The 27,062-nt window shown below is 54.6% G+C and overlaps 2 protein-coding genes across 2 annotated transcripts in view; both read right to left on the bottom strand.

Annotated features, from left to right (window-relative positions):
• Positions 1-17,543, bottom strand: part of FAM53B (family with sequence similarity 53 member B) — a 77,800-nt gene extending 60,257 nt beyond the window's left edge. Inside the window, exons 1-2 of the mRNA XM_027112877.1 lie at positions 17,435-17,543; positions 9,174-9,228 (exon numbers count right to left, since the gene is read on the bottom strand). Of these exons, the coding sequence (XP_026968678.1) occupies positions 9,174-9,228; positions 17,435-17,512 (133 nt within the window). The 5' untranslated portion in view covers positions 17,513-17,543. The remainder of the gene's footprint in view (positions 1-9,173; positions 9,229-17,434) is intronic.
• A 54-nt stretch (positions 17,544-17,597) lies between these two features.
• The window catches only part of EEF1AKMT2 (EEF1A lysine methyltransferase 2), a 72,926-nt gene continuing 63,461 nt past the window's right edge, over positions 17,598-27,062 (bottom strand). Inside the window, exon 7 of the mRNA XM_027112879.1 lies at positions 17,598-17,698. Coding sequence (XP_026968680.1) covers positions 17,620-17,698 — 79 coding nt within the window. The 3' untranslated portion in view covers positions 17,598-17,619. The remainder of the gene's footprint in view (positions 17,699-27,062) is intronic.

Here is a 27,062-nt window from a genome sequence, read left to right on the forward strand (position 1 = left end):
GCCTCGGTTCGGCTCCAAGGAGAGGATACCGGACACCCCCGCCCCTCCATTCAATACCACTTCTGCACAAACAACTATAACTCTTCCAGAGGTGACAATGGCCGTGGACGTGGGGATTCCACTGAGCAGGGCTCACTTGGTGTGGTGGGAAGGGTGTGGACTTGGGTTCGCGCCTCAGCTCTGCAAGGGACTTAATTAATCTCTCAGAGCCTCAGTTTCTTCATCTATAAAACGAGGGGACTGGTGATAACCACCCTGCAGAGCTATTCTGAGAGCTAACAGTTGCCTCGCACAGGGCCTGCGAGGACGGAACAGGCTCTCGAGACGGCAGCCGTGATTGTGACCACACCGCAGAAGGCTCGGGCAGTGGAGCCTCGGCCCTGCTGCAACCGGGGACCCATCTCTGTGGGGTCTGGTTGGAACGGGAACCTGGACGCTCTGCACGAGGATGTCTCAAAGTGTGGTTTCAGGACCACCTGCAGGGGCATCCTCTGGGCTGTTAAAATGCAGATTCCCAGGCCCAGATTCTGATACACAGAATCTCTAGGGGTAGAAGCCTGCATTTTAATAAACTCCCCAGGTTATTTTAACACGAAGTTGTTGAAAACCGCTGCTCCGGACTGCAGGCTACACAGGGGCCTGGGTTCTCAAACACCTCTGCGGCAGCCCAGTCAGACCATCCAGACACACCAGGAAGCTTCTGCAGGGCTGACCATCCCAGTCTCCAAAAATCTGCATTTAGAACGTCACTGAACACTGGTGTTCTGGTGTTTGTTTTGTTTGGGGCCAACAACAGAAGGTAGAATTACGGAGAAGGGTGACTCTGCCCTTCAAGTTCCTCAAGGTCCCTTTTCACAGGAGGGGGTGGGGACCCCGAGCTGCACGGCACGTTCTGGATGGAGGGCCAGTGGGAAAGGCCCGAGAGGCCCACCATTCACGTGAAGGGGATAGCGTGAGCCCCCCTCCCGCCGAGACACACCGTGGCCTAGAGCTTCTCAGGGAGGTTCCCGGCACCACGCCTCCAGCAGATGGGGCACAGCCCCGGGACACAGGCACCGGCCACTCAGGCTCTCGGCGAGACCCCTGCCTTCAACCCTCAGGGGCAGCTCCAGTTCCTTCACTTCCCTGCCGAGCTTGCCCTCACAAGGCTGAGGTCGCACACAGGAGCGGCGTAAGCGCACACGGCGCTCCTCCTACGGATGTGGGGCAAACTACGCAAAACACACGAGCCACGTAAGCATCTAGCTCTCTCGCAGATGGCCTGACTAGGTGGCCTCCACGGTGTCTGTCCAAGCTGAGGCGCCACGACCGAGCCGGACACTCCCCGAGGCTGACGGGCACACACGTGGGGACAGGAGCTCAGATCCCCCAGCCGCATCACAGGCTTTGGTCCTGAAACCACCCCGTGACTAAGGAGAGCAGAAGGCTGCTGCGTGCACAGATCCAGAGCTCAAAGAAAGAAAACACCCGGAGGAACACAAATAGCATCTGACCTCAGATGTTCTTGTTTCCATTTCTGCCCTTAAACTTGAAGGGAGATTCCCAGGGGCCCAGGTTCTGAGTGGACTACAGGCCTTCTTGCGTTCAAAAGACAGAAGAGATTTACAGCCTTGGATATCTTTATCCTGTGTTTAGAGGCTGCCTTATGGTGACATAACCACAGCAGAATGTGGTTTCTAGAAAAGGTTAAACACCTGAAGCACAGATCCGAGGTACAGAGGTTCTTGCCGCCGCCCAGGCTGGGGCAGCAGGCCTCAGTCAGATCAAGGTCGGCTGACTCATTCCTGGATTTCACACCTGTCTATTGTGTTGACATCAATCTCCTGCCCTGCCCTGCCCTGTGGGTTGGGCTGTGCTAACTTGGTCTCAGGGCTGCAAGGACTCTATGCTTGATTTGGGGGTAGAAGTTCACCAACCCTTTCAAGGGGAAACTCAAGAGAATTGAGGTGTCTCTCTGAAACCAGCTTTATTAAACCGGTCTTATGAAAAGAACACAGGTGGAAAGACATAAAGGGCAATGACATGAGCTATCCGTCAATGGCGGCATCTACTTTTAAATGAACTTTTAGAGGCCCCGGCCCACAGGTGCGCCTCTTTCCCTGTATCACCAGAATGAAGACTCAATTCAGAGCTGTGTCAGAAAGAAAAGGTTCCTGGGCTCTGCCCACCTAAGCTTCAGCCTCTGGTTGTGCCCCCTCACCTGCAATAAATCATAAAATGTCAGCGGCGTTTTGGGCTCAGGGACAACAACAGCACAGGATGCCAAGCTCCTCGGCCAAGGCCTGAGGACAAGGGACAAGGATGGCTGGAGATAACTAACGCTCCACTGGTCCCACCAAGTGGAAGGCTGGCTCAAGGGGCGCTGGGACATGCCCGAGAGGCTGGTGGGTTCGGAGTGGCTACCGGGGGCCCTGCCGTCACCAGCCAGGTTGGGGTGGTGCACGGCAGCTGCCACTCCTTCTGGGAAGTCTTTGCTCTCACAAAAAGAGGCCCAGTGGGATCCCCAGACAGTACAGAGGTGCAAATAAAACCCCCCAGACTGGCCACTGGGAGCGCGGGCCTCAGCCTCCCAATCTGTAGGAGGAAGTGCGGACTAGGGCCCTGTGACAGCCCCTTTCAGCTCTGAATGGACCTCCTGCTCCATCCCCGACCTCTAGAAATATGCTGGGAAAAGCTAATGGCAACAAAAACCCTGAAGAGACAGAAAGGCTGGTTTCATCCCTCTCCGTCAGATTCCCACCCCGGCTGTGGGTGTGCACAGAGCGTGCTGCCTGCGATTCATCTCTAAACCGATGTGTGCAGCAAAGCTGGGCGCCATTATACAGACAGAAAACTGACAGCTGGCAGAACTTTTCAGGAAACTGTCGATAAATTCACATTCACTGTTAATTAACTGACACCCCATTGGGATCCTTGCTGAAGTTGGGAAAAAGCGTGAGCACATATCCCAAGCACAATACTCGTCTTGTGGGGTGCCACAGCGCTCCCTGTGTGACTGGTGGGGAAACTGAACTTCAAGACAGCATCACGTCTCACCTATGGACACACAGCCAGCAAACAGCGGCCGTGCTCTTGCAGTTGGGCCAGGCTGCCTCCTAACAACCATTTCTGCACGTGGAAGGCAACCTGGCGATGCACCACACTGCGGGTGCCCAAGGCCGGTCCAGCAGCTGCCAGCCCCTGTCCTCTGGCAACTCTGGGGCCCCTCTCCAGCCCATGTCAGACCAGCACGGGTGAGAAGGCAGCCTGGGAGGCTCCCTTTTCACTGTAAACAGCCATCACGTGCCAACTACACTTTGCACCTACTTCCATTCTATACATTATTCCAGAAACACTGTCTGAAACAAATAAATGGTGCAAGGAAAAACTGAAAGCACTCTGTATGGACAAACCTTACACTATTTTAGAGATGGAAAGATCACACCCATGACCACAATAAATAAAAATAGTCATTAAAAGTAAGTTTTTAAAAATCATGCATAGGGGCTTCCCCGGTGGCGCAGTGGTTAAGAATCCACCTGCCAATGCAGGGGACACGGGTTCAAGCCTTGGTCTGGGAATATCCCACATGCTGTGGAGCAACTAAGCCCGTGCGCCACAACTACTGAGCCTGCGCTCTAGAGCCCGCACGCAGCAATGAAGACCTAACGCGGCCAAAAAAAAATCATGCATATGCCCTTTTGTATATGGATATACTAGCCTATTTTGGTTAATAATCAGTGTCTTATAGGAGACCCTGGTCCAGCGATTATATGCAGCATGGCCATCTCTGAGAGACGGAAAAAGCCACAGAGACCAGAAATTCTGGCTTTGTTATCACTGTTGTTCATTTTGTTTCAGTCATGTGTGTGTTTGTTCTCGGAAACCTGAAATGCTCAGTCTCTGAATGCTGGCTTTTTCCTGCACGGTGCAATCACATCCCACTTTCAGTGACAAACAGTGGTGGAGTGAAAAGACCAAAAGCTACCAAATCTCGAAGTGATATCTTTTCAACCTGCACAGCTCAACACAGCCAAATGATTTACCCTGTAGAAATTAGTACAGAGGGTGCCCCAGGGAGAAACCCTTTTATGCAGAGAGCAGACTTTAACAGCCAGGTAATTAAACAAAGAAAATAAGGGCTTATAATTAAAATGCTGCAAACGTGAACCGCAGTGGCACAAGCGGGGCTGCTATGATATTTTTACAATTCCTTTTCATACATCATGTATGATCCTTCTGCTCAAGTTTCCTCTATGTTCTTTGCCTGTGAAGTAATTTACATTAATAAATAATTTATTACCATAACTCCTAAAGTAATTATGGGTTTCCGCCCAATTTTCTTTTTTTTTTTTAGCATCTGAATTGTTTTGTTTTCTGTCCACTGACTTGTATTTACACAACTTTTCCCAGTGGCCTTTCGGATAATTGGTGTCTCATGCACTTTCTCACGTTATTTGATTTCCGGTCTTCTCCTGGCCTGAGCGAGGAGGAAAATGGAGTGTGTAGTGTCCAGTGTCCCTGCAACACGGAACTCATTCAAGGGGTGCAATTAGCCAAGGCGAGGGTGGCGAGTGGAGGCCCCTCTCACCCCCACCACCGCCACTTGCCCTGTTTCACCAAAAGAGATTCAACTAGTACACGTGTGACCCTGGGTTAGCGTGAAGAAGCATCTCCCACGGCAAACGCTGGAGGAGCCGGAGGGAGGGAGCCGCGCGCTGAGGCTGCCCGGGCAGCCCCCGCCTTCCCCAGCGCTGAAAGGTTCTCTCGGGAGCAGCCAGGCCCCTGTCCACACCCACTAGAAATCACGGCCAGGAATGGGGGCTGGCTCGCCGCTCAGGCCAGCTAACCAGTGGGCGGGCCACACCCATGAAACTGCCACCTGACCAAGGTTTCCTGTGTCAAGAACGCAATAACCGGGCAGACATGGCTCTTCCCCAGAGAAGCTGGTTACAGAAGAAATTCCAGTTCAGCACAGGTGTGCTGAGGACGGTCTGGGAGGTGAGAAAAGAAACCAAGAGGCACAGCACCGTCTCTGCTAGAAGGGGCCCTGAGGTAACCAGGCTAGGCGGGCAGCCTGATGATGGGCACCCAGCCCCGGCCTGCCGGTGGCCTGGCTCCACTCTGCCCTGCTTCTCTCATCCATACTTCATACTGCCTCTGTCCCCCCACAGCCCCACTTTGGAAAAGAACAAAACCACTTCTTTGTATGAAGTCCCCAAACTTGGGACAAGGGGTGGACAAAGTTGGGGAGGGGTCTGTAATCCAGCTCACAGTAACTGAGCATGAAGTACTTCAAAACAAAACATTGTTGTGAGGGCCGATTATATTAGTAAAGCATTTTATCTCAGTGGGTGCAGAGGAGGCTGAGCTACTTGCAAGGGTGGTTTTTTAAGAGGAAGCAAACAGGCACTCCCTACCCGAATACACTTGCCTGGTTTTTCTTAAGAACATTATGAAACTCTAACTCATCCTGGTGTCCAGCTAGGACTCTTGCATGGGGGCTTAGGAGGGAAATGCCCCGAGTCACAGGGCCAAGCTGTCCCCAGCTCTTACGCGAGAATTCCACTGATCAGGGCCAGAACGTGAGTCCTTTTTCTTCAGGAGACAGGCAGGGGGGTTTGGTGATTATAATACTATGATTTTCTTTCTTTTTTTTGGCTGCATTGGGTCTTCATTGCTGTTCACAGGCTTTCTCTAGTTACAGCAAGCAGGGGCTACTCTTCTTTGTGGTACGCGGGCTTCTCATTGCAGTGGCTTCTCTTGTTGCAGAGCATGGGCTCTAGGCGCGTGGACTCAGTAGCTGTGGCTCATGGGCACAGTAGTTGCCGCACGTGGGCCCTTGAGTGCACAGGCTTTGGCAGTTGTGGCGCGTGGACTCAGTAGTTGTGGCTTGCAGGCTCTAGAGCGCAGGCTCAGTAGTTGTGGGGCACGGGCTCAGTTGCTCCGTGGCATGTGGGATCTTCCCCGACCAGGGCTCAAACCCATGTCCCCTGCACTGGCCGGCGGATTCTTAACCGCTGCACCACCAGGGAAGTCCCAGTGCTATGATGTGTTATCTTTGCTGAGCATTGACCATCCCAGGAAGGGCCCAAAACCCTCTGGAAAAGTCTGGCTCGACCCACTGGGTGTCCTCTTCCCTGCTACGGAAAAGCAGGCACAGCTAGGATGAAGTCTCACTGCTACTCAGGTCACAGGGCGAGGCCACACCTCGAGTCCCAGGTTCACTGGCTGGAGCAGCCACCGGAGTCTCCACGAGCACACAGCCTGGAAGGCCTTGGACCGCTGACTTTCCCGCCTCAGCAAGTGCAGGAAAGGGATGGAGGTAGGAGGGGCTGAGCCGGCACCTCCTGGGTGCCACTGTCTCTTTAAATCCCACAAACACCTGCCACGTACCCGATGGGGAAAGTGAGGCTCAGGAAGACGCGCTACCCGCCTACGGTGCCGAGGGCCCGCTTCAGGCGCGAATCGTGGAAGTCGGCCTAATCCATGGGAATCCACTGCTCCCTGGCCTTCCTCCTCCACCAGATAGAAACCCCCTTGAGGGCAGGGGCTGATTCACTCTATCCCCGCCCCAAGCGCCTGACACAGAGTAGGTATTCAATAAATACCTACCAGAACAAGCCACTGAAACGAACTGTGGTGAACTTTTCTAAAAGCCCTGGTAGTGCGTGCTGTCAGGTGGGTCGGGGTCTCCGGAACCAAGAAGGCGCTGAGAACAGAAAGATGAGCATGTGGGAGAGAGAGAAACTGAGGAGAGGGTGGGGGTAACTGTGCAGACCCCACAGAGTGGCTGCCCCACTGCCCCTCCACTGCCTGGCAGTGCCCTAGTGCCAGCCAGCAGAGCAGGAGGGGGACAGACCCCACGGAAGGGAAGAGCCCGAGGGCGAGGGGAGCACTGCAAAGCCCTTCCTGAAGAGCCACCCGGCAACAAGAGCCCGGAGGAGCAGCGGCACAGGCCATCCTGGAAACCCCGGCCAGAGATGCCCCCCCCCAGCCCCCCGCCCGCCAGCGAAAAGCAGGCCTCTGGGCTCTGCGGGCTCAGACCAGCTCTGCTGGGAATCTGGGAAAAGGCCTCTCCCCACACGCCTCTGCCTTGGTCCCTGGGCCCGAGCATCTTCCCCCGCAAGGGCGACTCTCACTCACACCCCCTCCCCAAGGAGACCAAGGCGGTCCCTTTGGGCATGGAGGCCCCCTGCAGGAGCAGGATTCTCACTTTAGGCCTCAGCCTTCTCTGCCTATTGTGTATGGAGCTCACGCTGTGCCAACCTCCTCACAAACGTCTCAGAGTGCTCGAGGCGCGCCCAACGAGGCAAGTGCTGTCCTAACAGCCATTTTACAGATGAGAAAACTGAGGCTTAGAAAAGGTAAATAGTTCAGAGTGACTATGTGAGTGCCACCACCACCATCACGAACCCACAGGAGCTCCAGCTTATTCTGACGCACTTGTAGCAAAGGCCAAGGAAGCCCGACGCACAACACGGCCTTGAAATAAAGACCAACATCTCCACAGTCCAGGTCACTAGTCTGGCCCAATTCAGAGCTGACGTCCTGGCTGGGCTGAGGGGTTGGCATGCCCAGGAGCCCCTCTCTCCTTCCTGGACACGACAGAGGAAGGCAGCCCAGCCACAGCTCAACTGTGAGTCTGACCAGGAAGCAGGCAATGAGGCAGGCTTCTGGGCCATGTGGATGGGTCGCTGAGGGTTTGTCGCAAGCCGTTAACCATCACCGAGGTGTTCAGTCGAGCCCCATGTGGGGACAGGCCTCGAAAGTGTGTCACACGGGTAAACCAAGGCCAGGTGAGCTCCCTGTTTCCACTTCCTCTGGGCGGCAGCACCAAGAGGGCCACCCGGGGCTCTGCCATAGAGCTGTGGCTCATGAGTGAGAAGAAAACAATCCTCACCCACTCCGGGTCCAACTCTACCCACCTCATGAGGCCTCAGTTTCCCCAGATGTGAGTGGGCGCCCCTGCCCGCCCCCCGAAGCAGCTGCAGAGTCCAGGAGGTCCCGCATGTGAGGCGCGTGGCACAGCGCCATGCTCACTGTGACACCCCCAGCACCACCCCCAGCACCACCCCCATCACCCACCTATGGGAACTGAGTCTAAAGAAGAAACCGCTGTGCCCAGAGGCAAAGGGCCGAGACAAAAGGCAACGGAGACTTTACATAGTCCTGCGGAGACAAACTTGAAACCCGAAAGAGAGGACCCATCCTGGAAGCCTGGTTTACAGAAACTCATCTGGCGAGGTGTCTCCGCAGGGGGCAGGAGCCCAGGGGCGAGCGCACAAGGAGAGACTGCCCAACCAACCGGAGCAGAGAGAAATCAATACAGTCAATACAGTCCTCTTTTTGGCCCCGTTATACAAACGGTAATTAACACTCGCGTGGGAACAGGGTACCGAGGTAACCTTTCTGGAAAGCATGTCAGAAATAGGAAGCAAGAGCCTTAAAAATGGATATGTTCCCGCTCTCCAGCCACTCTACTCCATACCTGGGAACGATCCTAAGGAACAATCCAAAAGGTAGAGCAAGATTCAGACACTGAGTCACTGTTCAACAGAAAACAGAATGGTCTTTCTACCCAACTACCAAGAAACAGTTACATCGTTAAACACATTTTGAATCATCCACACAATGCAGTACCACAGCCTCATTAAAGTGCATGGAATGGGCAACTGTAGCGCTGCAGGGAAACGGTGGTAATTATTACTAAGCGAAAAAAGCAGAAAAAACATTTTGTAAATAATTTTGTACAATCGTATGTTCGTCATGGACTTGGCTATGTAAAAAACGCAATGGACATAAACTACCCCAAAATATTAACAGTAGTTGTAACTGTGTATTGGGGCTGTGAGAGATTTTTATTTTATACGTTACACTATGGTGCATTTTCTGAATTAAAATAAAATGAACGTGATTACTTTAATAATCAGACAGAAACTCTCAGTATCACTGTTGGAGATGAGATTCGTAAACCACACACCAGCGCCCGGCCCCTCAGTCAGCCGCAGCAGCCCCTGCACCACTCGAGCACAGCTGGGACCCGAACAGTTCAAACACACAGAAGAGAATCCCCACGGCTGCTCCTTGTGCCTGTGTCCCGCAAGTGCTTTTAGCGTCTCACCTGGAGCACTCAGGCCCTGGTGGAAGGGCTAGAGAAGGACTGACCGTTCACAGCCACCTTGGTTACTCACCCATAATTCCACAAGAGAAAAGTGTCGGTCCTTGACTCATCTTCTTTGGCGTGTGCTGAAAACAACCAGAAAAGCTATCACTCTTCAAGTCATAAGAAGCACGTTTGCACATGACCCTGCACTGATCCCTTGCTAAAGTCACAATTAAAGGGGTAACGTCAGATTAGGGAAAGGAGAAAAAAAAGTATTAAAAGAGACATCTGCCCGTAATTAGGTCTGGGCTCTCTGTCCGGAGCCTTCGGTGAGTTATGGAGTCCATCAAGTTAATGGGCTTTAAAAACACACAAGAGAGACCCGTGACTTCTGACACTAGGGGATTTTTCCATGTCAGTGATACGGAGGAGGGTGCAGAAGGAGCTGTGATGTGAACGGTTCACCCAGCTGAGCTGGAGACAGGCCTCCCCACAACCCAGGGTAGGAGGACAGGGGACCTCTTCCTGTCCATGGTGACAGGAAGAACCTTGAGTGAAGGGCCACCTCCAGAGCCCTCCCTTCGAGACACAAGGAGAACACCTCTTCCGTCTCTGTGAAGAAGCAACGGGTAAAGCTCAGGAGTGTGGCCCTGGCTCTGCAGGCTGCTGGGCAGCCAGGAGGCCCCCCGAGGCATCCTGACGAACTGAAACAGAAACTCAAAGGTTATGTTTGGCCTCAACACACAGCTACTGCTTTGGACTCCTCGGCACCGCGTTTCCACAGTGGTGTCCCTGTCTACCATGAACACTGCGCATCTGCCCTCTAACCCCACACCTAGCCTCAGCCGAACACTATGATCGTTGGGTGAAAAGCCAGTGAGGCCTAGAAGAGCCCCAAGCCCAGGCACCTGCTCCACGGCTCCACAGTAACCCGAGCGTGGACCATTCCAGGGGCTCCTTGTGCTGGCCGAGGCCCAGGTCAAGAGGCCTGTTCTGACTTCTGATGAGGAGGACACCATCTATGCCCGTCGGGGCCCCGGGAAGAAGGGTCTCACTCATTCCTGCCTTCCTTCCTTCCTCCACTCATTCAGCAAATATGTACCGGTAATTTGTTACGTGCAGGCTGTGCTGGGGTTGAGCGTGCGATGGTGAAAGAAGCTCTCGGCTCCAGAGGGGTCAGCGGTCACAGAGGGCTCTAGCTTCTGAGAGGAGCCCCAAGTGGCAGGGACGCGCAAGGCTACCAGTCCCAAGAAGTGGGCAGAGAGCCAGGCCCTGGCTCTTTCAGGCCTGGAAGGAGGACGGGGTGCTGACCAGGAACACCCAGCCCACCCAGATAAGAGGGTAGCCACTGTCTGGCAGCAGCTGCCCCACCCCTGTCCTCAGCTGCCCGAGTCAGGGACCTTTGCCCTTGGTCAGCAATGTGTTCATCCATCAGGTTATCAAGGGTCCGTCCTGACCAGTCTGGAACACGGAGGTGAAGGACGCCCGCCTCAGCCCTAAGGAAGCTCACACGTCACAGATGCCACAGTCACACAAACCCCTGAGCTACAGAGAGTGGGACTGGAGGGAGATGGGTCAGGCCGTGGGTGCTGGGGTGCTGGAGGTCAGGGCTGGCATCCGGGGGGGCAAACAGAGCTGCTTCTAAAGGACCAGAAGGAACTTAACGGGCCGGGGGGGAAGGCGGGCAAGGCCGCCCTCCTCCAGTCCCCCTTCTTGGGTTTAAAACAACCTTATGTGTTCAGGATAGGTCCCCCTCCTGGAGTCCTCCCGGGGAAATATCTGGAAAAAGTTACAGACGGCTGCCTCTGCCTCCCTCCCAGCTCACACCAACGTCACTGAAGGGAGAGCAGGTGACAGACACTCAGAGCCCTGCCTCCGGGCAGCGCCACCTGCGGAAACTAGACAGGCCCCACGGCCCAGAGAAGGTTCGGAGAGAGAGAAACTGGGCCTGGCTGGTGCCACAGGCTTGGCTGTTCGAGGGAAGCGGCCCCGATGCTGCAGGAGCCCCAGCACAAAGTAGACACCCTCCGGGAAGCACAGACCCCGCCCCTCCCCACCCCACCGCCGCGCCTGGTGGCGAGGGCAGCCACCCAGGCTGGGAGCCCACAGACGCCCAAACCAGGACCGGGCCAGGGCAAGCAGGAGGGCGCGAGGCACAGGGGCCGCGTGTCGCTGCACTGGGGCCACCGAGGAAGGCCTGGGTTTACAGACACGGCGGGAAGCAAACTGACTGCTGACAGTCAGGGGGGCACTGCTCACCGGCCCCTCCTCCCCCGCAAGCTGCCGTGCTCTAGACAGAGGGGCAGCTGGGAGCCCTCCCAGGAATGGGGGCCGGTGAGTGGGCGCCAGAGATGCTGGGAGGGTCTGTGGCCAGGGACGGGAGCCACCGGGCCAGCGCGCAGGGCTCCCCCGCCCTCACTCACTCACTCATTCATTCACTTAGCGAGGACCTATCCGTGTTTGCCGCAGACGCGCTCGCCAGGCTGGAGAACACATGCTCGGAACGACTGCTTCTCATGCCCCAAGCCACCCGGCTCGAGCCTCCGCCGAGGGACCAAACGAACCCCCGACCTGGTCCCCACCCTGCGCCCCGGCCCGTCCTCCATCCTCCATCCTCCACACAGACCCACGGGGACCAGGCCACGTGGCTGCTCTGCTCACAACCCTCCAACCACTCCCCACGGCAACCGGGATGAAACCCGGCTGCGCCCCCCCTCTCCGCAGCCCACCAGAGCCAAACCTCCGTCCATCCCGGCCTCACTCACGCAGCTCAGGACCGGCCCAGCTCGCTGCCGCCTCAGGGTTTTCGCTCTGTGGCTGGTTCCCGTCACGTGGTCTCCCTGGCGGCCTCCCCCCCATCCCGGCCGAAAGCTGGGGCTTTCTGGGGCTTCATTCACCAACTCCTCTCCCATACTTCTCTCAATCGCTCCAGGGAATTCTCTTCTGGTGTAAGTCAGCGGGAGACAGTCTCAGTTGCTTACAACTGAGGAACCCTGGCCAATTCCACGCCGGACTTCACGAGGCTAACGGTGAAGTGGGCCATGGCTCAGCTACTTGAAGGAACACCATGCAACTGCTCACAGTGATGTTTGCGCAGAGGCTTCTAGTGCCAGGAGGAAATATAATTTACAAGTTAAACCTGCTTAACTAAAAAGACATAAGAAAACCTGCCAAACTATGTATAGTGCAGTGTAGTCCCCCCACCCTCCCACCCCGCCTGAAATGCAGCTTTTTCCTCTTTCTTTTCCTTCATCCTCTTCATGACGCTCAATTCACACTGGCCTGTGTGTGTAGACAAATTCCATCAAAATAATTATGGAGAAATGCTGACTGATAGGACAGCAGCAATTTTAGGGTCAAACATAAGGCCTGAAATAGTCATGAGCTAACTACTTCCCCCTGGGGCTTTCTGAGTCCCGTCCATGAGCCGGGCTGGCCGTGGGCAGGCCAGAACATCACGTAGTCAACAGCTTCCCAGGGTGTTAGGCCCCAGGCACACTCTGACTGCTGGCCAGTTTCCCTGGGCCCAACGGCGAGGTTCCCACTGGGCACCAAGTTGTCCAGGGCTGCTCTATTCCCACTGGTTTGTGCCATTCTGCAGCCAGCCTCCCTGACCCTTTGAGCCCTCTGCACTCCCAGTGGGAAGGATGAGCCAATCACTACGTGGACGATGTGGTGAGGCCAACAGGCCTCAGGGGAAACTCTCACCATCTGAGGTTTCACAAGACACTCAGCATTCGCACACAAGTGCACGTCCAAGCCCTGGCTGGGGTCTGCAGGGCAACAGAACAATAAGCACGGCTCCCCGGGGTATTTCTCCTACTCCAGAGCCTCTGTTCCTGAGCCTCCCCCAGGGCAGAGCTTGGTGTCTGGGAGACTCCTTGGATCACCAGAGAACGTTTTGGAATCAGATCTTCCATAGGAAAGGCAAAAGCTGGAAATCAAATTGAGGCTCCAGGGGCCATCTGTCTGACTAAGTAACGCAAGAAACCCTGACTTAAATAAAGACACAGTTCAGGTCATTATTTAATGAGGAACTAGCTCAGACAGAAAACAGCCGAGCTCATCTCTGGCCATAATCATGCTTCTTCATAACTTCCTTCTGTAGACTACTGACTAAAGCAATCACATCACTTTTCCTTCTCCTGATGCGGCGCTACAGGGAACCACAGGGCCACGCAGAACAGGCCCACGCTCACGCACTTGAGGGGAACAAGTGGGGCACCCCAGCCTCTGGAAGGGAACAGGGTGAGACCTTGGCAGTAGGACGCAGGAGGCAGAGCCAGGCCCGAGGAGGAAGAGAAGCTGAGGAGGGAGAGGCGCCCTTAGGTGGAGGCCCTCGAAGGCGCCGATGGAGACAGGGCAGGCAGCCCGGCTCCCCAGGCTGCAGGGTTAGCCACGGGCAGGGCGGGCCCTGGTGCCCCTGCTCGCCCGGGATGCGGGGGTGGGGGGAGGGGCCGGGAACTGCCTCAGGCTCTGTGCGCTTCTGGATTCCGGCCAGGGACCCTGGCCGGGCCCGTCGGGCCCAGTGCCGACTCCGGGTGCGCGGGAAGATGAAGACCCTGGGTGCCCAGGCAGCTGGGTGCCAGGCCGGACGTAGTCACTGAACTCTTCTGCCAGGCAAGTCACTTAGCCTCGGCGTCCTAATCTGACAAGCGTGGAAGGAAGGACCTGCTCCCAAAACGGGTGTCTGTTGTGGCCGGAAATACCTTGAGGCTGAGCAAAGTGAGGCGGCCTGGAGCCTCGCTCCGGCCTCCGCCCCCCGCCCTCCCGGGAGCAGTGCACCCCAGCTCCCGCTGGTCTCCAGACTTGAGAGAGGCTGGGAGGCTCGCCGGGGAGAGGAGGCTGGGCCTGGCCGGGGAGGAGGGAGAACAGGCCCTTGGCCGGAGCGTGGGCGGGCGGGACAGAGCTGGGGGAACGCAGCCCTGAGGTCAGATGTCCGGGCGGCCTTCCAGCGGCAGCAGCTAATGTTAGCACACTCAGAGGAAGAGCTGCTCACAGGGGAAAGGAAGGCGGCGGCTCGGAGTGGGGGAAAGGGGAACCGAGTCACTGCACTCCCCCACCCCACCCCCGTCCCCCCGGGGGAAGGCATACTGAGTGCTTGCCAGTCCCCTTTCTGTCTGCCCACCTCTCTCGGGAGTAGGGGCAGTCACGTTGTCACCAGCATTTAGCTTTTAGGGAAAGGAGAACAAGAGAACCATGACGGGGACCTTCAGCAGGCAGGGAGGGGCGGCCAGGGCCCAGGGGGGCCCAAGCCTCTCCTCTCCCAAGTGTTTCCAAGCCCCCAGAGGACCTTCACCTGCAGTTTTAGGCTCTGTCCTCACTGCGGGGCCTCTCACTTCCCTAATTTCAAAGCGGCCTGTGGTGATTCACGATTTCTTTTTTAATCTGAACCCCCAACTTCTGTTATCGTCTTAGTCTGATTAGAAAACAAAAGAGAAAAGCTTTTCCATCTTTCCTGTTATTATCTTGATGGTATTTACATGAGGATGATGTTACCCGGTTAGGAAGCTCAAGCAAAACCCCCATCTTCCTCTCAAACTTGCTGGCTGTTCAGAGCAAATTCTAATCAGTTTATCTTACATTCTGTGGATGTCATCACTAGGCTGGTCTTATTTAGGGTCTTTCTTTGGTTGTTTACAGCCGTGCCTCTCCCCAAGGCCTAGTGGATTCCAGGACCACAGCCTCAGGAGCCGGGTAGGGGCGGGCGTGAGGGCCTTGGTGGGTGAACAGGGCCTGGACTTGAAGCCTGCGTCCTGGCACCCTGCTCGCCAGCTGTGTGACCTGGGCCCTCCGTCCCCTGGGCTCTCTGTTTCCTGCCTGTATAGCAAGTAGAGATGGACGAGTCCCCACCCCTCAGCAGGTTGGGGGAGGCTCCAGGAGAGGCAGGAGTGACGGCAACTCCGCAGGCCCCACACAGACTACGCTCCCATCCTCCTGCTTGCCTTCATCGTGCTTCCACCTGCACCGTGAGAGCAGAACCAGGCCAGACCTGTAACGGGCTGACAACCTGTGATGCACCCACCAACTGACACAGGAGAAGGCCGCTCTCCGAAGGTGGCTGCTGCCCATAGCTGGGCTGCCCATCCGGAAGTCCAGGGGAGGCAAGAAGAGAAGGAACACAGAAGGCGATGACTTTCCAAGAAGGGGAGGGGTGTGGGAAGAAAGGCCAGACCCCGACCTGTGAAGCCACCGAGCCCCCTTCAATGGCCATTTGCTTCCCTTGGCTTTCTCTCCTTTTTTTTTTCTGAGAAGATGAGTTTTCCTTCCCTGGCTGGGGCTGGGAGGCCGCACTCCTCCTGGCAAGGGCTCAGGCCCTGTCTCTTTGAAGACCGGCTCAGCTGACCACGGGCCCATGGGCCCTGGACCCAGCTCCACGGCCAAGCCCAGGCAGGCCCACCCCCAGATGGAACCAAGTTCAGCGGCGGCAACTGAGGCAAACAGCACAGCTGGAGCCAGAGGGGGCCTCCATTGGGCCCTCCAGGAGGCCCTCACCCTGAGAGCCGTTGCTTTTTGGTCAGAGCTACTCTACACGAGTGCTTTAATTTCAGCGGGAAAACACCCACCAACCACAGAAAACAGAGCAACTCATACCTGCACCCCCTCAGCCGTGAACTTGAGCAGCAGAGAAGGGACTGAACGATGACGAGCTGAGAAGCTGGGCTACAGGGACCCGCATTCGCTCGCTCCAAAATATCCCCTGAACACCTGCCACGCACTAGGTCCCAGGGTCAGGCACTGGGTGTTCGGCAAGGAGCGAGAGTGATAAAGGTCCTTTGCCTCGTGAAGCTCACACTCTGGGGCAGGAGTCATTCAGTGAACGAGATCAAGATGTTAGAAAAGTGGTTAAGCGCCTTGGAAAGAAAAGGACAGGGAAAAGGGGACAGGCAGTACATGGGGTTAAGGAGGTAGGGGAGGTAGTGGAATTAGATTTTAGGCCAAGTGGCCAAAGCAAAGGAGGGAGGGAGAGAGTCCTGCTAACGGGGAGCGTTCCAGGCCAGGGAAGAAGTGCACAAGCCCTGAGGCATGTAGAGCAGGGAGGCCGGCGTGGCTTGAACAGAGTCAGTGGCGGAGAGCCGCGGAGAGAGAGCACAGCGGTCACGGGGGCCAGAGTACACCGGACCTCATACATCCCAGCAGGAGTCTGGTGTTTGCTCAGCCTGAGACGGGAAGCCTGTGGAAGGCTCTGAGCAGAGGTGGGACGGTCTGACTTGCATTCCCTCTGGCTGCTGGGTAATGCAAACAGGCTACAGGAGCCAGAGTGGGGGCCAGTTCCCAAAACAATCCAGATGAGAGAGTATGCAGGAAGGACCAGAGCAGCAGCAGTGGGGATGATGAGAGGGAATCTACTGACAGATATATATTCAACACAAGTTGGAAAGGAAGGAGTGATGGGCAGAGACCCTACTTGTCTTACGGAATTCCTTCAGCCCAAGGTGCTTCCGTGAAGGCCTGAGGAGTGGACACAGGTCTTGGTGGCTTTTACAAGCTCTTATGAGGACCTAAGACCCACCTGCCTGCTCTCGACCTGGGTGGTGGGGTAAGATTGGGGGAGAAAGCCCACTAGGTGCTAGCGTGGGGTCTCACGAGGGGCTGTGAAGGGCGCCAGGAGCGGCGCTGGGTGACATGACCCCGGACAGTGCCCCCATCCCTGACCACAGAAGCAGCAGAATCCCTGGGACGTACCCACGTGCAAAACCCCCCACAAGAGTGTTTATGCCCGAGCGGGACTGCTTTCAGCTCCCCCTGCAGGGGAGAAGCCCACCCACTTCCGAGGAATTAGGGCTATAGAAGGAGGGTGAGGAGGCCGTTTTGTTCGCGGCCTAAGAAGGCCGGCTGTCTGCCTCTCTGGCCAGGCTCACCGGGCCACTTGGTCCGAGGACAACCCTTGCGGGGGGCGGCCGCCACCAGGCCCACCACCTTGGCCGCCAGGCCGCGCCTTCTTTCTCCACCGCCCCCCACTCTGGACATTGCTGAGGCGGCAGCTCTCGCTCGCACTGACCACCCCGCCTTCTGGAAACTACCTCCCTGACCGGGTGGAGACCAGAAGGAATGTGGGGCTCAGCCCGGCAGGGGCGGCAGAAGCACGCTTGGTATTATTTACCAGGGTGCTGGCCTGCCCTCCCCGCTCGCCAGAGGACTCAAATCTGGGCTGGCTACTTCCTTCTTGTGAGGGCGAAGCCGGGCTCTGGGTGACTCTGCTCCACTGCCCCTCCTGCCACGGCTCCCAGAGCTCTGCTCGCGGGCCCTCTGGGCACATCTGCTAAGGCCTCTTCCTCAGTCCACAGCCCCACCTGGATATCGGGCCTCAAAAGGGTCACCAGAGAAGCCAGGCCACCAGGTCCTTACCAGCTCAGGAATGAAGGTCCTGCACGCTACGGGGTCAGCTCCCTGCTTGTCGAGGCTTTGACTCAGGATCATCACCATGGTAAGGACCTCAGGCACTGGGCGCCAGCCCAGGGTGGGCACGAGCCATCTTCAGGTGGGCAGACTTGGGCAGAGGCGACCTCCTGGGCACCCCCCGGATGACGATGTCAGCAGAAACAGCTCCCCATCGGCTGCTCACCCTCAGGGTGGGGGTCTTCCAGGAAATGGCCAAGTGTGGTCAACTCCCTGGAAAGATAAAAGAAACGCAGAGGGATTCAGGACTGGCGCAGACCAGGGCCCCGAGAGAGCCGCGCCCTCCCCTGCACGCTGGGACCCTGCTGGGGAATAGAACCGCCTCTCTGCTGCAGGAGAGGTAACCTGGCGGGGGCCACGAAGGCCGGAATGGCCTTCCCGGAGTCCTCACCCACCCCCAGGCCAGCCTTAGGGTGTCCCTAAAGCCAATACCTGGTGGGCACAACTCTGACCCAGCTCAGCCTTGTGGCACCTTTAAGACAGATCTCGGGGTCTGGGCTGCTCACAGACTGCTGTCCCCGAAGTGTGCTCAAGCCGTGTGACCTCCTACACTGAGCTAGCCCTACAGACAGCCCAAGGTCAGCTGAGGTCAGACACGGGCTGACCCCGCAGCCGGCAAGGTGGCTCCTGTTCTCCGCCCAGGTCTGAAGGAAACCACTGGAAGAACAGGAGGATCCATTTAAAGGCACATACTTCCCATCCTTGGAAGCACCACGATTCCAAAATGACACATTTGCAACATGGGGCGCCTCCGTCCCCTTCCTCAGAATGAGCCAAACCAAGTCCCGGCCTGCACTCACCCCTCTGAGCTCCCAGCAGTGATGGGACCCTCTCTCATCATCGTTCTACACAGCCCGGAGCATCTCCCTGACCCACCCTCATCTCTCACCAAGCAAAAGCCCAAAGAGTGCAGCCTTCAGTCCAGGTTGGGAAAATCGCTCCTTACAAATTAATTTCTCTGATCCTATTTCCATCCCACCCCTCCGTGGTTACACCTTCAGAGGAAGTCACAGAGGTCCGAGGAATCTGAAGATCATCAGGTTCCATCAAAAAGTAAAAAGTAACGATAACAACAGCTCCTAATCTGTAATTAAAATCAAACTGGTCAGTGCAGGAGAATGTTTTAGAATCTGCTGCTCTGTGTAAAAATTAATTGCACCCTGGTATTTACTTGCCGTCCAGATTGTAAATCATATTTTCCTGTTTACTTCGATTAGACTTTACAGTGGGTGTTATTGAAATTGCTCAATTACGGGCCAGCTGGCGAGCACAGGAAAATTACCTTCTACTGTTCTTCGAAAACAAGGTTCATCCAAAGTGCAAAAGCAGGGAAGGGAAGTAGGGAAATCAATACATTTTCAAAGGACTGACTGTTCAGGAGGGAGGGCCGGTGGAGTCTCCAGGCTCCCAGGTCACACTGGGAGACCTGATGCAGAGTTCCAAAGCCACATCAATCTAGAAGTGAAACGTTCTGACCAAGTATGATCTGCCCCAGCAAAGAATTTCAGATCACTCCTCCGAGTCTGGCCAGAAAGCCGAGCCAGGGATGCCAGCCAGCCCCCTGGACGCTTGGCGTGGGAGCAGGGCGGGCCACGTGAGCAGGGGAGTGCCCGGAGTGGTGCTGTGGACTCTCCCTTCAAGAGACGGAGACGAGGCCTGATGGAGGCCGTCTTCTCTCTAGGTGCAACCTCGATTCAGTTCTGGAGCCGCCAGCCATCACCCCAGGCCCAGGGGTGACCCACCCTCCCCATTCCCTTCTTCCCTAACAAGGCAGGAGGGTTCGCTGGTTACAAGCTCAGGTCCTGAGCCAAGCACACCTGAGCTGGAATCCCAGCTGTTGAAACGTATCGTCTGAGTGACCTTTGCCAAGTTACTTACTCTCTGAGCCTTGGTTTGCCTTTCCATACAATAGGGACAACAGTGCCTGCCTCAGAAGATGACTCTGTATCATAAGAAAAGAGAGCTTGGCTTGCTCGGTGAGAAGCCCTAGCTCATTTGAAGAACTCAATAAACAAGTAGCTACTGCCACTAGTTTCATGGGGGAGCCTCTGAGTCCCGATCTTTTCTCAGCAATGGACACCCAAGCATTTGTCCTCTCAAATTTTTTTAAAAGGGAAATTCCATCAAAACTTTTCAAAGCTAAATTCCATCAAGAGGAGACTAGCTGGGCTTCCTGGGTGGCAGAGTGGTTACAAATCCGCCTGCCAATGCAGGGGACAAGGGTTTGAGCCCTGGTCCAGGAAGATCCCACGTGCCACGGAGCAACAAAGCCCGTGTGCTACAACTGAGCCTGCGCTCTAGAGCCCACGAGCCACAACTACTGAAGCCAGCGCGCCTAGAGTCTGTGCTCTGCAACAAGAAGCCACCGCAATGAGAAGCCCGCACACCACAACGAAGAGTAGCCCCCGCTCGCAACAACTAGAGAAAGCCCGCGTGCAGCAACGAAGACCCAACGTAGCCAAAAATAAAAATAAATAAATAAATTTTAAAAAAAAGGGGGGGGGGAACTGGCTGTATTATGGCCCATGCCTCTGGTGAAACAGTAGGCGGCCAGTAAGAACGATGCTGTAGAAGTCTTATCGCCACGGAAACACGTTAGCCCATCCGATGCAGCCGCTGTGTACCAAGCACGAAGCTGGATGGAGGAAGCGGTGCAGGTGTCCCAGCTCTCGCAGCTCTGCTCCCACTGGAGCCCCTACAAAAGGCCAGGTCGCACAGAGGCAGCATGACTGGTGAATACCAGAGCACCATATGCTCCTGGAAACTGGGCAGTCAGTAAACACGGCAGGCACTGGAAGGAGGAGGAAGGTCCTGCACGAGCCCTGTCTTCAGGAGTTGTGGAAAGACAGTACTGTGAACACAGGTACCACAGCTACGGAAGGCAGATGGAGGAGGGGGTCCCTGGGGCTGAGTCATAAACAGACCCCTTGGCACAGGGACCAATGACATGCAGCACTGCCTGGAAGAGCCCAGGAGTGGGGACAACCCAGACGGCCATCAGCAGGTGACTGGTAACAGAAATCACAGTGTAGCTATGTAAACAAATACCATGTCACCTCTACTGCAGTGTTAATGAGGCAGTTTTAATGGTACAGATACGAAGCACTCTCTAAGACAACACTGTAAACGAAAACAGCAAGAAGAGGAGTACAGCATGGTCCCATAACCATGCGGCCCTGGAGTGGGAGAAGGCACTTTGAGTGTATAGCCTTACACACGGACACGTACTATTTGAGGATTTCATCCAGTGCATATAACGCCTTTCTGATCAAAAAGAAAACAAGCAAGATTTCAACAGGAAGGGAAGAGGCACCTGGGAAGGGGGAAGCGTGAGCGTAGGATGGCAGCCTGGCCTGTACAGGCGGGGGCAGGCGGGGGGCAGTGAGCACACTACTGGCAGGCACACAGGGCACGTGGAGAGGGGGCAGCAGCAGGACAAGGGGCTGGAAAGACAGAGTCACCCCAGACCAAAGGCTCCGAGTGCCAGACTTTATCATGCGGCCATAGGATGCTCCCAAAGGAGCTGGAGTTGGCTGGGTTGATCTGCTGAAAGAGAATGATTTTTTTTGAACCCTTTGCAGCACCCAGGTCGGTGCCTTGACTACAGCAAGAGCTCCACACGTTTCTGGAATCCGGCTAAATCGTAGCAACATTTGAAATGATCCGGGCACATTCTCAGACCCTGTGAGGCAAATCCAGACCATCAGAGCCTGGCACAATCTGGAATTCCCTGGGATTCCTTTGATCCATGGCATGGGCCTGGCCAAGCTCACTGGGGAATGCCAGTGCCCGTCCAGAGACTCAGAGCCCAGTCTGAGGACGGGGCCAGTTACTTCTCAGGGAGAAGCCAGGAACTCGGCCTTTGAGGGACGACTGGGTGCACAGCTCTGCCCAAGGTAAAAAGGAGGTGCCCCAGGGCCCACAGGGGGCAAGGGAAAGGCCTCCTGAGATCACCTCTGGGGCACAGATCCTGCTCTGGCCTGGTGGGTCTTCTCTTAACCCATGTTAAGAACAGTTTCTATCTACTGAGCACCTACTGTGTACCGGGCGCTTTATGTATCAATACACAACAGATATAAGTAGTAACAGTGTACAGACAGATGAATCAACTCACCTAGGGTATCAGGGCTGAGCTCCCGGGCTGTGCTTCCCACTGGTGTCCACCTGCAGCAAAGCCCCCACCCCTACCTGCCTCTCCATACCAGATGCATCCTTCAAAGCCCTATCGAGCAACTACCACGCAACCCAGCAAGTGCACTGCTTGGCATCTATCCCGGAGAAATGCAAGCTTACGTTCACACAAAACCCTGCCCATGATTGTTCATAACAGCTTTATGCACAACAGCCAAAACCAGAAAACCACCCAGATGTCCTTCAATGGGCGACTAGCTAAACAAATTGTGGAACAGCATCCCATGGAACCCTCCTCAGCACTAAAAAGGGATGAACTATTGAGATCTACCTGGACGAATCTCCAGGGAATCATGCTGAGTGAAAAATCCCAGTCCCCAAAGGCTAATTACTGCATGACTCCATTTACATAACATTCTTGAAATGACAAAATTACAGAAATGAAGACTAGATTAGTAGTTGCTGGGCATCTGAACGGGCGCTTGGGATGGGGGTGAGGGAGCCGGGGGTGGTTATGAAAAGACACCGGCAGGGATCCTTGGGATGGAAATGCTCTGTATCTCGACTGTATCGCATGGGTGTCAATTTCCTGCTTGTGACTTGTACTATAGTTTTGCAACATGTTACTGCTGGGGAAAACTGAGTAAATGGTACACAGGATTTCTATGATTTCTTACAACTACCCGTGGATTTACAATGATCTCAAAAGTTAAAAATTTTTTTCTTCCAGTTTTTTTGAGATATGATGGACATACAGCCTTGTGTAAGTTTCAGGTGTGCAGCATCACGATCTGACTCACATACATCATGAAACGATGATCTCAATAAGTTTAGTGAACATCCATCATCTCATAGAGATACAAAGTGAAACAGAAAATAATTTTTTTCTTACATCAAAATTTTAAATTTAAAAAGCCCACTCCATCTATGCATTTGCCAAAACTCACAGAAGTGAACACCAAAGAGTGAACTGTACTGCATATACACGTAAAATTCTTTTTAAAGAAGGCCACGTGGCAGCCACTGCCTGTAGGGGATCCGATGCAGCGTGAGGCAAGGAGGCGTGCTAAGGGACTGGGCAGCCTCCCCCTCACCTCCCAAGCCCCTTAACTTCAGTTTCCTCATCTTTAAAATGAAAGTGAGAACACCTTTGCTCTGGTGGCTGCTGGAAGAGTCAGGTAAGAAAATGTGTATAAAAGAGCGCAGCACAGAGAAGGCCCCCGACACCGGTGCCCACTCCCCAGGGTACACACGGATGGTCAGCGGGCACCAAGCGACACTGCCCGCGGTTAGTGAGAGGCCTCAACCCAGCCCCGTGGCACCCTGGCCCCAGAGCCCCCTCCGCCCCCTCCCAGCTGCACTCCCAGCCCCCGCCTCCCTGAGGACCAACTATGGGCTGGGCTCCTCTCATTTCATCTCTCGAATTCCTGTGAACAGGCATTGCTATTAACAGTATTCCCATTTTCCAGATGAGAAGACCAAGGCTCCAGGAAAATGAATCAAGCATTTGCCCAAGATCCTACAGCTAGCGGGGGTGAGGGTGAGATCTGAATCCAGGTCTGTCTCCTCAGGACACCGCAGGGACAGGGGGCAACTTTACTTTCTCACACGGGTCCTTCCTAACATGAAACTTTCTTGCTTTTGTTCTGCAGTCTTCAATGTGCCTTCGGGCGTCTGCAACCCTCGAACCCAGCTGTCTGATATCACTATGGTTGAGACTCTCAGCTTCTGGCAAATGGGAACCCTGCCCGGTGTGCGCTGAACGCCTTTATATATGCAAAGAAGTTTTGCAAACTCTAAGAGTCTATATAACTCTTCAGAAGATTACAGGAGTTTACCAAACGTTTCTGTCATGCATTTTGAAGAGCCACCCTTTAAAGAAAAGAAACTGACCACGCTGGAACTCGCCCAATTAAACGTTTCCTTCTTTTAATATCCTTATCCTGTGTTTACTACTTGTACAAGTTGGTTTTATGGCAGAAGAATATCTCACCACCCCAACACAGGACTCAGAGCAAAACCTAAACATAACCTTGGCCGCTGACAGTGATTTTCCTGATGGCCCAAGCAAGTCATTCCTTTCAGAGCTTCCACTTCCCCCTCCCATTAAGCAAAGGAAATGGGAGAAAAACAGCAATTCTACAAGGTCTTTGGGAAGGCTGCATGCACTTTTAAACTTTCATAACTTCAGCTGTTGGTGTGACAAAAGCAATCTGTGGGCAGGATCTAGAAGCAAATTTATGAACAGTTGGGGAAGGGCATCTTTCAGAGGGTCATGCTGCCTTCTGCCAGATCCTGTGACAAACCCATGGAAGGGTGGAGCAGGCAGAAGAATCCTCTGGTCGCAGTCAAGGCTCACATCTGCCAAGAGCAGGGAAGTAAATCTGTCCGGGGATGCCTTCTGCTTGCTGCTAAGGCATCTGAGTTTAAAGGATACAAGTTAAAAGCTGCCTAGGAACTTTATCAACAGCCCGTACTTTCCCAGACCGAGTTGACATTGGAAAGAGAGTCTGGAGTTTCAATAAGAGAACATGCCCGGAGAATGTGTTTCCCAGACGGCAGTGGAACATTTAAACTAATTCCCTCGGCCCAGGTTCCCAAGTCTTCAGGTCCTCCTGAAAAATAACTGATCAAAGACAGCTATGCCTTCACCGCCTGCAATACACCGACAGAAAAAGAGAGACAGATGAAACCTCTTAAGTCAATACTTTAACACCAAAGACATGTTTGATACCAAACATTACTGATTTAAGGAAACTCCACAATAGAGGCAATAGCCAGAAAAAAAATACATTTTTGTTCACCATTTTCCTAGTACCTTCCTGGTCTGTATCTGTGGAAATAACAGGTGACACGGAGTCTACCTTTTAACAGTGCATGAATAAAATAAGAACAGCCACTGCAGCAGTGCCAGGCCCCAGGCTTACTGTATCCTCAGAGGAGCCCTACGAGTGGGCACTACTGTTATTCCGTTTTACAGAGGGACAAGCTGAGGTCCAGGCCCAAGGTCATCCAGTTGTAAAGGGTGAAACAGGACTCAAGCCACATCTGCTGAATTCCAAAGTCTTTGAACCACCAAGACTTCTACTCCAGGATCCGTAAACTGTGTCCTAATTATCCCGTAAGTATTTGATTTCTCAAACTGACCAAAAGCTGAAGCACAGATGCTGGGTTTGCAAGACACCTCTTCCCTATAAGCTCTTCCTGTGGTGCCCCAGGCCACACCTCAACCTTCTGGACTTAATGATGAACCGGCACTAGACGTTCCACTGAGGCAGGGAGTGGGGAAGTGAGAGGGTAGGGGTGAAACATAAAGGCACTGATTCCCATCCCTAACCACATGGAGGGGCAGCCGTGCCGGGTGCCGTGCAGAGGTGAAGTACATTCCGGGAAAGCCAGGGTGCCCCCAGGCCTGGGGGATGGTTCTGGCTCCTCACTACATCAGCCGGGATCTGTGTCCATAGGCCCCCCTCTCCCTGGGGCTCTGCTGCCCCTCCCCCAGAGCTCCCCCCAACTCCCGTCCTTCTCCCCAAGCCCATTTCCAGGGTGTTCACGGGGAGCCCGCCCTCCACACATGTTGTCTGGGTGTGGCCCTGCCTCAGGCCTCCTCTGGTCTCAGCACAGAGCCTGTCACAGCAGGAACCTGAGTCAACAACACACCTGGGGACGAGCACTGAACTCGAGGCCCGGAAGTCACACTTCCCCTCCAGCTCAATCCTGGATGAGCTGTGGCACCCTGGGCGAGTGATAGAACTTTGCTGAGCTTTGTGATCTGTAAAAAGTAAGCCTTGTTCTGCCCCCGCGAGTGGGAAGTTCAGGAAGGAAAGGTCTGCAGAGTGGGGCACCTGAAGAGGGGCCAGGGGTACTGAGGTGAGTCCTTCGGTGAGCACAGTTCGAGCAGAGAGCAGGCCCTTACTCAGCACGTGCGAACTAGCTAACACAGACCACATCTTCACAGCTACAGCACGGGTGGCTGGGCAGGGGAACGGAACATGCTTGGGACTCCTCTGAGCACCTCGCTGGGAGATGTAGCTGCTGGACAATCAAGTCCATTATTGAGTCTCATGTTCACCCTGGTTCCTGTCTGCACGTGACACGTGAGGAAACTGGGCTCAGAGAGGCAGTGCAACCTGGCTAAACCACACAGCTGACATGCGGCTGCATCAGACTCTCAGGGGGGGGGCTGTGCAACACTTTCTTGCTGCAAGAATAAAGCATCTGCCGTCCTTAGAGACAGCATGCTTACCCCACCCCTGATTCCTCGCCCCAGAGTAAGGTGTGTCCTTGGAGGTGTTTTCTTCAGTGACTGGGGTGAATATACATTCCCTGGACTAGACCTTCAGGTAATCAAAGGCCACCGAAGGCCCACACTCAGGAAAGGACTGGCAGTCACATTACCTGGCTGGAAAGGGACCCACCCTGTGCCCTGGGCTGAACAAAGTGGCCCAGGCTCCCTTATGAGACTGTCTTAATGGAGGGGAAACAAAACAAAACAGTAAATGAGCTGTTGAACCAAACTGGGAGTCTGTTCTCTGGGACTTTACACAGTCACTCTCCCAGTGTTGTAGGGATTTGCTGTGTTTTTAAGCAAATAACATTTCAAGAGGAGGGGGACGAAGAACATTATTCAGGGACATGAAAGTGTTGAGACCCAGAGCCAAAACAAATGTGAACATGGGAACGAGGCAGCCTGTGTTGCTTCTTGAAACTCAAGCCAACTGCATGCATGACGTGTCAAGAGCTCATTCATCAATGAGAACTAACTGACAGGCAAGTTTCCTATATGCGGCCCTGCAGTTCTCGCTACCATTCAAGTCCTTTTAACCTGCCAAACCCTACAAGAGAAGAGCGTCCTATGGACTAGGATCTGCAGAGCAAACTCAAAAGGAGGGAAATGAGGGGTGGGGGGGAGAAGAACCAGTACTTACTGAGGGAGCACAGACTAGACACCGCCTTGTCCTCCAGACCAGGATGAGGGAGAGAAGGGGAGAGAACAGGGGACGGTGAGACACAGCAGGGGCCCCAGAGATAATCTACTGAAATGTTAAGCCACTTATGGCCTAAGACGACCATGACCCCTTCTTCAGTCAGACCTATTTACAAGTACAGTGAATTTAATCAAACCATGATTTGAAACCAAAAGAGATGAGGGGTTAAAAAAAAATTAAAGAAGAACAAAAACAGAGAAGCCCAAACAAGAGGCAGTGTGGCCTGTGTGAAGACAGCAGGACTTGGGACACATGGGTTCTGGCCCTGCCTCTGCCACCGAGCAGCTCTGGCCCGTTTGCCAAGTCACTTCCCCTGTCTGGCCTCAGACCCCTCACCTGACGAATGGAAGACCGGCTCAGACGGGCTCTGTTTCTGCCAAGTGAGCATCGACGTGCAGCCATGCATCAGCTGTGTGGCTCAGCCAGGTCACACTGCCTCTATGAGCCTCAGTTTCCTC

Source organism: Aethalodelphis obliquidens, unplaced genomic scaffold, assembly GCF_003676395.1.
Source record: "Aethalodelphis obliquidens isolate GAN/ISIS:26980383/991018 unplaced genomic scaffold, ASM367639v1 scaffold11, whole genome shotgun sequence".
Lineage (NCBI taxonomy): Eukaryota > Metazoa > Chordata > Mammalia > Artiodactyla > Delphinidae > Aethalodelphis > Aethalodelphis obliquidens.